Source organism: Mastigoproctus giganteus, chromosome 4 (assembly GCF_048544385.1).
Source record: "Mastigoproctus giganteus isolate SK-2022 chromosome 4, ASM4854438v1, whole genome shotgun sequence".
Lineage (NCBI taxonomy): Eukaryota > Metazoa > Arthropoda > Arachnida > Uropygi > Thelyphonidae > Mastigoproctus > Mastigoproctus giganteus.
The window spans coordinates 89,671,090-89,681,996 of NC_143578.1; the positions used below are offsets into that span (position 1 = coordinate 89,671,090).

At 35.5% G+C, this 10,907-nt stretch overlaps 1 protein-coding gene across 2 annotated transcripts in view; it reads right to left on the reverse strand.

Moving 5' to 3' along the window:
- Positions 1 to 9,971, reverse strand: part of LOC150086894 (sorting nexin-6-like) — a 375,374-nt gene extending 365,403 nt beyond the window's left edge. Inside the window, exon 1 of one of the 2 annotated variants that reach the window (XM_090371664.1) lies at positions 9,929 to 9,971. In XM_090371664.1, the coding sequence (XP_090227790.1) occupies positions 9,929 to 9,937 (9 nt within the window). In that variant the 5' untranslated portion in view covers positions 9,938 to 9,971. Of the gene's footprint in view, positions 1 to 9,924 lie in introns of both variants that reach the window. The other variant, XM_090371665.1, reaches the window with a different exon arrangement.
- Positions 9,972 to 10,907: the final 936 nt, after the last annotated feature.

Here is a 10,907-nt window from a genome sequence, read left to right on the forward strand (position 1 = left end):
AAAATCAAGCATTGTATATTAAGTGCACAGGTCTTAAACTTACACATAAACCACTGATACATAAATGTTGTAAAAAAAAAAGCTAATGTTATCCACCAAATTATTGATGAAAAATAGCTTCCAAGAAGAGGGATCCCACTTATGCTTTCCTACTATAGCGGCCAACCTCTTTGAAAGTACTACAACAAGAGTTTACTGTGTATATATATATTTATCTGTAGAAGTGTTCATAGGACAATTTGTGCATATCATGTGGGCCAGAATAACTTGAGAAAAACCCTACTCCCTACACAGAGTTTGTTTGTTATTTGGTTTTTAGGAGCATCAGCAACTAAGGCCATATTGCTCCGGGAATATGCAGCGGTCATTCCCTGACCTTTCCGCATCCTCCGTATTTGGTGGTGACGGGCTCGAACCCCAGTCTAATCAAGAAGCGTGTGCTACACACTGCTGCTCCTTCCCACCTGGCTACGGAGGTGTCCCCCTACACAGATCAGCCAACTATAGCCTAAAGCACATATGGGCAACCCGCAGGCCATATCCAGCCCTCTACTTCTTTTGATCCGGCCCTAATCTATTTCAGCGAAGTTTGTCTGATTCATGGTGGGAGAAAACAGTGTGTTCTACTAACTCACATTAAGCTGACGTCATATGACTTGCGCAAAACACACCATGTTTTCTCCCACCACGATCTCTTTCTCACTTTGACTAGTGGTGTGTGTGAACGTGTTACAATGTGTCAGTTCGGTGCCTGCACTGATGTGTTCTGTTCGGTGCCTGCAGTGTAGAAGACAGTTTGTTTAACAGTTCTGAATATCGCTTATAAATTTGGGACAATGTCAGGGGTTATGTCAAAAAAAAGAAAAGTAGATGCAGAGAATTGTCAATTTCAAGACAACTGGACAGAGGATTATTATTTTATTCTGAATAAAGGATTTCCTGTATGTTTGCTGTGCAAGGAATCCGTATCTGTCAACAAAGAATACAACTTGAAGAGACACTTTACTTAGAGACATGCGGATCACCAAAAAATTGGACAACTACGAAAAGATGAAATACAGAAGTTGAAGAACTTGGATACCCAGCAGCAAATGTTCAACAAGCAAAGAATGCAGCACCACAGCATTGTCAAAGCCAGCTTTGTAGAAAGCGAAAAAAATTGCTAAGTATTCTAAGTCATTTGGTGAAGGAGAATTTATCAAAGAATGTCTGCTGGATGTTGCAAATATAATACGTCCTGAAAAGAAAAAAAGACTTCGAGAATATTCGTTTGTCGAGACGTACTGTTGTCCGACAGATAGAAATTATGGCTGATGATATCAAAAAAAGTTTAAAAGAGAAGATTGCTATATTGAAAGCATTTTCAATTGCTTTGGATGACAGCACCGATGCCTCCGATACAGCACAACTAGCAATATTTCTTCGAGGAGTTGATGCGGATTTCAACATCACAGAAGAATTACTGGCGCTTCGGCCGTTAAAAGGAACAACTACCGGTGAAGACATATTTGAAACAGTCAACACAGTCTTCGAGAGATTTGGGCTTAAATGGAGTTCACTATCTGGCATATGCACTGATGGAGCCCCTGCAATGGTTGGTGCACGGAAGGGATTTATTGGAATAATTCATGAAAGAGCAATAGAACTACAGATCCATCAGGAAAATTTAACAAATTTTCACTGCATTATCCATCAACAAAATCTGTGTGCAAAATCGATTAAATTCACAAATGCTATGGAAGTTGTAGTAGCCAGTATTAACTTTATTAAGTCATGTGCACTTAATCACCACCAATTTAAGGAGTATTTGGCAGACCTATTTTCGGATTATGAAGTGAGGTGGTTGAGTAAAGGTAAAATGTTAAAACGATTTTATGATCTGGGACAAGACATTGCAGATTTTATGGACATAAAAGGAAACAATTAACCAAGTAAAAGATGAGTGGGTGTGTGATTTAGCATTTCTTGTAGATGTCACCGGATACCTAAACGAACTGAATCTCACATTGCAAAAACAAGGACAATTGGTTCATGAACTGCATGGACATGTCAGAGCTTTTTGTAATAAACTAAGATTGTTGGAAAGTCAAATAAAAGCTAAAAATTGTTATCATTTTCCTACCTCTAGCAACTCATAAAAATATACCTTATAATTGTTATGGAGAAGAACTGAAGGCACTAATAGAGCAATTTGATACAAGGTTTGTTGACTTATAAAACAGACTCCACATTCGCTATATTTGTTCATCCGATGGATGCTGATGTAAATAATGTGCCACGAAACTTACAGATGGAACTTATTGAGCTTCAGGTGGATTTAGTGCTAAAATCACAATTTAACAATATTGCTTTGACGGATTTTTATAAATTTTATTTTATGGAAAAAAAAAAAATATACAAATTTACGTGCCTTTTCAAGAAAAATCATTTGTCTTTTCAGCAGCACATATGTGTGAACAGTTTTTTTCGAGGATGAAATACAATAAACCAAAAATTCGGATAAGAATAACGGACGAAAATCTCAAATTCTATGTGATTATCCATAAGTAATATTAACGTCAATATTGATAGTCTCGTAGTTCAAGTACAAGGCCAATCTTCACATTAAATTGTCATGTCGTTCATTATATTATAAAATTTATGTAGAGCTTTATACCAAAGCATTATATTATAAATAAATGAAATATGAAGTAACAACTTGTTTTAATTCATTTAATATTAATTTATTTTATTTAATAAATTGGTTCGGCCCTTGACTTGGAGACAGAATGATAATTTGGCCTCCGAACTAGAAAAGGTTGCCCATGCCTGGCCTAAAGCGTAAAGAAAGGCTTCAGAAATTCCCCTAATCAAATGACTGGCAGACAATGTATTGTGAAAATTAAGCTGTCAGTGAGCTAATCCAAAACCATTGAGAAATCTATTAGTGTGAAGAAAACAATCTGATTATCTATAAACTGCATTATGCATCCTCACTGTGTAATGAAATGAAGTGGTTTAATTTGAAAAAACAAAACCACATGGTTTGAATGGAAACCTACAGCTGACACACAATTTTGCTACTTTGAAGAAGGTTACATTTAAAATGTCTAAAATATTTGTAACAGTTCATCAAACAGTACGGGTTCCGACATCTGTAGAAGGTGAATTCTTAGGAATACATTAATAAAAGGCACACATCTGGTGAGTATGGGCTTGGCACACCCAGAGTCCTGAGCTAGATACCATCATTCTTATCTTCCTTGGTGATTCCCTTCTACTTCTGACACCCCTCCCTCTCTCTCTCTCTCTCTCAGGGTAACTCACAAATTTATTTTTTTTTGGCTGGTACAGCAAAGCCTCAGGCTTCCTTGCACCATATGGCTAATGATAATAATAAAAGCTTGACAATCAAAGCTTGTGAAAATTAATTGAATTAGAGAAAAAAAAAAAAAAAAAAACTCTTTATCCAAAAGCTACCGGGAAACCAAACAAATGCTGATTTACTTTAATTCTTAACCTTCTATCACTTACACCCTCAATTAAAAAAAAAATGTTTTAATTATAAATAATTTAACTCTTTTACCACATTAAAAATGATAATCTACTAATTACGATTTGCTAAACTTGATTAAAAAAAATTGACATATTGAAGAAGAATAAGCAAAAGAAAGTAGTAATAATAATAATAATAATAAAGTTTTTATCATTTTTGCAGAATTAAGGTCACTCATTCCCTGGATTGAAATCCAAATGCTCATGTGATGTCAGGCAGATGCAAAGTGAATGTTATTTTTGTCAGCTGTTCACATTTAGCCTGCAAAATCCAAAAATTTATGGCAAGTTTAGACACCTGTTTCTGGTATATATGAGATGACACGTGATGCTTGAGAAATGCCTAGAAGGAAGGAAGATGTTTTGCTTGAATGGTGTCTGTTAAATGTCAGAAAAAAAAAAAAAAAAAAAAGCCTCAATTCATAACATATCGAAATGAAAACAGAAAATACTGCATAACCAGTTAGACAACATCTTGGTGGGAAAATGTATATGGGAGGATTTGATTTCATTTATAAGTTTTATTTGTACCAGTTAGCATATTTCTCAATTTTGCACATATCCAGTGACATCAGTATCAAAATTGTCTGCAGTTTTAATTATTGGAGCTGGCCATAGTTTTCTGGGTAATGCATACTGCCCAGCAGAATTCAAAATGACCAATATGCTGTCACAAAAAATTCATAGTCAATTTCAAATGTTTATTTAATATAATAAAACAAAGTTAGAGAAATTAAATTCCTCTGGTTGCATTTTCCATACAGAAGGGGTTTTAGGGTTTTTTTTTTTTTTTTTAATATAAGGTATCAACATGCAGATAAAATTTTGTTTCATTCATTTCAGTATGGTTCACAGCAATCAAAAAGTTTGCTACCAACATGCACATCATTTTTATGCACTTTGGTATGAAGTTCATTAGACCGACTAACAAATGATTTACACAGTTTACCGAATGAAGTTCCTCTTACTGCCTAAAGTTGTATGCAATTTATAAACAACAGCATTTAGTTGAGCAGCCAGACTATTTGGATAAACACAAGACTATTACATGACCTGCTCACTCTCCAGATCTGAATCCACCCAATTTTGCCTCCAAAGTCTTCAGAAATCCATCACAACTCCTATTTACAATGTTTAAATTCTTCACCAATACAACAAGAATGCCAGCAAATCTAAACAATAATACTTGGAATTCTTGAATGCATCTGACAGTCTGTGACAAGGCATACTCAGTAACATATTACAGCATGCTCAGAATGGCAGCCAAGGAAGCCATTCTGAGCATTTCCTTTAAAAGTTAAGGGGATAACTGTTAAAATACAAAACAAGCTATAACTCAGAAATAAAAGCGATTATGGACATATGTTTTATATAAACTTTTTTCATTGTTTTTGGGTCCTGAACTGATCCTGAAAGTACAGTCCAAATGTATGAAGCATCTTGTATATATTCTTAGATAAAGAATATTAAATCTCACACAGCATAAAAGTCTAGAAATCTTTCCTAAGTGTTTGCATATTTCCTAGGTGTTATAGTATTACATTTTAAATGTTACATCCTATGTATTAATGCCCTACCATGCTTTTAGAACTGATAAATTACTATAACTACAATCTAAAAATGTCTAAACCTAAATTTAGTCTTTTTTTTTTTAACCAATTGTTTTGATGTTGTTTAAAAATGGCATGCAACATTCCACACTTTATTTTTGGTTTTGCTTACATGAAAATATACAAAACTGTGTCAGTTGAAACCCACTAATAATGAACAGTTTTAATCACAGCAGTTAATTCATTGGTGGCAAGAGAGTTTAAGACCAAGGTCCACATTCCAGGATAAAACTGACCAGTTATGGATTACAGATAAAAATTGTTGAGGCATGGTCAGCTATTGAGACATTTACTTGCATTGTATTTTACTATTAATTCATTAAAAAAAAAAAATCAGTTTATTTTTTTGAATGTAAATAACAAATGCAAGCATAGTACCAAATTCTGATTTTTTGCAGGAGGGAGACAGACCAACATAACCTCCCAGGTGGAAGTTTCACCGCTGAGAAGGGAGAAATACCATACAACTACAATGAGCACAACTCTACCATCACATCGCAGTCAGCACCTATTACTGTCAGTATAATATAAATCGTACATTTACTCCAAAAGAGGGAAGCAGTGTCTCTCCCAGCTTTTTAATAACTGATTCACTTCAATTATTATTTTTTTCAAGACTGCACCATATAATAGCAATTGCATTTCCTTAAATTTTTGAGAGCAGATTCTACCAGACCAATGCAAGCCAACTGGGTAAAATCACTGAATAATCTACTTAAATTCTCAAAAGCCAAGTGAGTAGCCTATTTGAAAATTTTTCAAAACTAAAGGCATTGCCACACACACCCAACTTTAAGCCAGACAGTCTGCCTTTCCAAACACTTTTCCTTTCTTCAGACATTACATGTCCAACTTTCCAAGTTAATATAAAACAAAAAAATTCAAGTGAGCAAGTGTTTACAGCAATTTTATCAGATTCTTCTAAGTTAGGCACATTCCAAGTGTTTATTCTAAACTTCATCCTCATTCAATTTATTTTGCAATATGTGCCAACTATCAAATAATAACATTCAAGTTTAACATTGACAAATGTAAAGTACTGCATATGGAAAGCAGTAACCCCAGAGTAACTTACCAACTGTGTGGTACTACACTGACAGTGGTAGAGAATGAAAAGGACCCGGGGGTAATTGTGCAGGCAGATAAATTTTCCGAGCAGTGCAGACTGTCTGAAAGAGTAGCTTATGGTGTCTTGTCAATGATATACAGGAATATTTCTAGTAGGGTTAAGGAGGTGATTATCCGCTTGTATAAGGCAATGGTCAGGCCACACCTTGAGTACTGTATACAGGTCTGGAGGCCTCACTTTAAGACGGATGTAGAGCTGCTGGAACGAGTACAGAGAAGGCCAACAAGATTAGTGAATGGAACAAAGGGCTGCTCTTACAAAGAAAGGCTTAGGTTTTGCAAATTGCAGTGTCTGGAGACTAGACACCTGCAAGATGATCTCTGAATGCGGTGTATAAAGCCCTGAATGGTTTGAGCATGCTCAATGTTGATGGAATTCTTCCTTTTGCTCAGAATAATTAGTATTAGTAACGGCCGTATGGTGCAAGAAAGCCTATGGCTTATGCTGCACCAGCCAAAAAAAAAAAAAAAAAAAAAATCCGAACAAAACAATGATAAAAACAAAAATTAAATAAATAAATAATAATAATTAATAAATAAATAAAAATAATAAAATGAAATTAAAAATTAAATAAAAAGGAAATTAATCCTATCATCCTTTGCGCTTCCCTTACCCGAAAGTACTATCCAGATGACCTTTGAATTTCCCCAAACTGTCGGCCTCTACCACCCATGAAGGCAACTTATTCCAGTAATTTATAACTCGCTGGCTAAAATAAAACTTCCTGCAGTCCAATCTAAACATTTCCCCGCGTAACTTGAATTTATGTCCCCTAGTTCTAGCATCATTTATAATCTTGAAAATTTTGTCCTCATTCATTTTACTGATGCCTCTCAGAGCCTTAAACACCTCAATCAAATCTCCTCTAAGGTGTCTAGTTTCCAAACTCTGCAACCCACATATTCGAAGTCTTTCTTCATAAGGACGCCCTTTTGCCGATCTCACCAGGCGAGTTACCCTTCTTTGCACCCTTTCAAGAAGCTCGATGTCTTTCTTTAGGTGCGGTCTCCATACTTGAACACAGTATTCCAAGTGTGGTCTAACATAGGCCTTATATAATGGGATTATCACGTCCCTATCTCTACTTGCAAAAGTTCGATAGATCATCGATAGGACACCATGGGCCTTCCTTGCAACCTGTTTACAATGCTCAGAGAATTTCATGTCTGACCGTATCGTAACACCCAAGTCCCTTTCCTCCAGTACTGGGTTTAGTTGAACTCCACCAAGTGAATAAGTTATTTTGGGATTACTGTTTCCCAGGTGTAATACCTTACACTTTGTTGGATTAAAGCACAGCTGCCATTTTTCTGACCATTCTTGAAGTCTATCTAGGTCTCTCTGAAGAAGCTCAGCTTGACAGTGATCATTAACTACTCTACCAATTTTAACATCATCTGCAAATTTAGACATCACGCCCTCTATCCCTTCATCAATGTCGTTTATGAAAATTAAAAACAACAGTGGTCCTAATACTGATCCTTGGGGAACCCCACTTCTTACATCAACCCAATCTGAGGAATAGCCATTTATCACAACCCTCTGCCTCCTGCCCTGAAGCCATCCTTCTATCCATCTAAGGATTTTCCCAGTGATTCCAACCTGTTCCAGCTTATAAAGCAACCGCTCATGTGGGACTGAGTCAAAAGCTTTGCTGAAATCTAAATAAACAATGTCGAAATTATTCCCTAAATCCAACTCGTGAGTGACCCTTTCGAAATAGCGAACCAGATTTGTTAAACATGATTTTCCCTTTACAAAACCATGCTGAGTATCCTTGAGAATTTCAATTCTATCCAAATGATCCTGAATTCCACCCTTGATCAATGCCTCCATGATTTTCCCTACTACTGAAGTCAGACTGACAGGTCGATAATTTCCAACTTCACTTTTAGAGCCACCCTTATGTATGGGAGATACATTTGCACTTTTCCAATCCAATTAATTGCCTGAGAGGGCATAAATTCAAATTGAGGAAAGACAGTTGTAGGACAGATGTGCAGACGTTTGCCTTTAACCAGCGGGTGGTTAATTGCCGGAACAAATTTCCATCCATCATTATTATTATTAGCCATAAGGTGCAAGGAAGCCTGAGGCTTATGCTGCACCAGCCAAAAAAAAAATCCTGTGTTACCCTGAGAGACAGAGAAGGGAATCACCAAGAAAGAAGAATGATGATATCCAGCTCAGGACCCTGGGTTTGCCAAGCCCATACTCACCAGATGTGAGCCCCTGGGGTCATTGTAGAAGTTGATAGCTTAAATAGATTCAAGGCAGAACTAGACAAACATCTGGAGCAAGTGTATGAGTGAAATGAGAAGGGGTTATTTATTTATTTTTTTTTTTTTGGCTGATGCTATATAAGCTTGCTTTCTTGCATCATGTGCCTTTACTAATGCTAATGTGCATATATGCTGCACAGCTTTGTTCCTGTAAAAACCAGATGCACTTGATGTGTATCACAATTAGTAAGCTTTGTGGTACTGGTTAGTATCCTTAAAGCATATTCTTATTTATTGTGTGCTCATATTAACAATGTCAAAACAATCAGAATCACACTCAGAACTGAAATACCAGGCTAAAATCTATTACTTGGGTACCACTTGTCTCTGGGCGTGGTCATAGAATGGAGTGATTGTATGACAGAGTTCTGTGATTGGGTGATTATTGTGAAGGCATTTTGTTTGATTTTGTCATCAAGGAAGGGGGTGCTTAGCCTAGATGGGGGGGTTTATCCTCCCCCATCCTGCTGTTTTAAAACTGGAAAAAGAGTTCCCAAATTTTAAAACAGTGGCAAGTGGGGGGTTAAACACCCTAGCCATGTCAACCTAGGAGGTCAGGGAGCAGGGGAAAACAGTGAGTGGCACCTGCCAATCACTGCCTTCTTCCTGACTTTTAGTCAATGTATGGAGAGGTACACAAATTCTGAATTTTTACCGAATACCACTGTATAAAAAAAAAAGGAGTAGGGAGTGTCAACATTATGCATACTGTTTATTATGCAGATGCGATACTGAAAAACAAACAGAATCAAAGGTATGCAACAAATTGTCGTCATAGGCATTATGTTAAAGTATGTTTATATTGTAAGTAAACAGGCTACACACAGATAAACCTTGAGAGAAAAAATGACATATCTCTGTTGCTAGCCGATTACTACAACCTGTAAATTAAATAGCCATTTACATTTATAGCAAAATGCAAAACATGCATAGTATATTATGTGTTGATGACAAAAGAGAAACACGCATTCCCTTTCTTTATACACAAACGTGAAGCACACGGGGGTGGAAAACAATTTAAAATGCACATTATGTAGAGAAAATAACACTGGAATTTGTACACTCTGACATTACACAAAAGCGACAATGCCCACGTGATTGAAAGACTGAAACAGAAATATATTTTTATATACGATATCTAAAAGCATTTCGAAGCAAAAGAAACAGGCAATAATTCACGTACTGTCCGAAAGTAATACACGTGTGGATTAAGTATTTAATATATATCCCACTAGTTTTATTAAACATGTACCAACAGCAGAATTTTAATAAAAATCAGATAAAATAATATTTTCTACTCTATACATAGACACAGAGCATGCAGTAACTGTCAAATTATACGTATGCTAACTTCGAATACAGAACACACCTACCACCCACATCGGCAGCAATTCCGTAATTTCGTCAATAGAGGGCAGAACCAAGAAAATTCAGATCAAAAATATTGAATTGAATTTGATATATGTATGTAACTCATTACTTTCCGGGTGGGTCCACCTATTGGAATGAAATTTCGTAAAATTAAAATACAATAATCATAATACTGTAATAATAATAATTTGTCTACTTCACATTTTACATTTATTTATTTATGTCTTTACAAAATATAAAAGGCCACTGGAAGATAACTAAATACGTATAAAGTATGGCTAAAATAGTAAATATAAGTACTGTATTATCTCATTCTTAAGCAACTACAGCCTTAGCGTCCACGAATATCAAGGCAAACTAATAGAACGAAAAAAGTTGGGGAAGGGGATAGGGAAAGGCTTTACCAAATTAAAAGGCAATAAAAAAGAAAATACATATTGCTTACTATTAAAATTCCATGAAATACATTTCAAAGGGAATTTTTATGTAAGATTTATATTTTATTATCCAATCGAAGCTTGCCAATTCTGATTGCCCTTTTTATGTGTGTATTTTATCATTGTAAAAAAGAGAATTTTCTTAAACGAGAATTAGATGATACAGTTCCTAACTTTTCTCAAATTCATTTGCATTAACTTCATAAAAGAAGCAAAAATGATCAAAAGGAAATTTAAAAAAAATAAATTAATTTAAATATTAGAACAGTAAGGAGCTGTTATTGTTAGGTAGAGCACCTACAGTGACGGACAAAAAAACTGCATCACTTGTGAATTTTGCAAATAATATGTTTTGCGCTGCATTGTACGTTACAGAAATGTTCGAAATGCATTTCTTAGATGGGACAGTAATAGTAATAAAAGCATGTGATGCAGGAAAGCAAACGTATGAGCTAATGTAGGATCAATCAAAAAAAAAAAAAAAAAAAAGGAAAGCAAGCGTATGAGCTTATGTAGCATCAATCAAAAAAAAAAAAATCACACA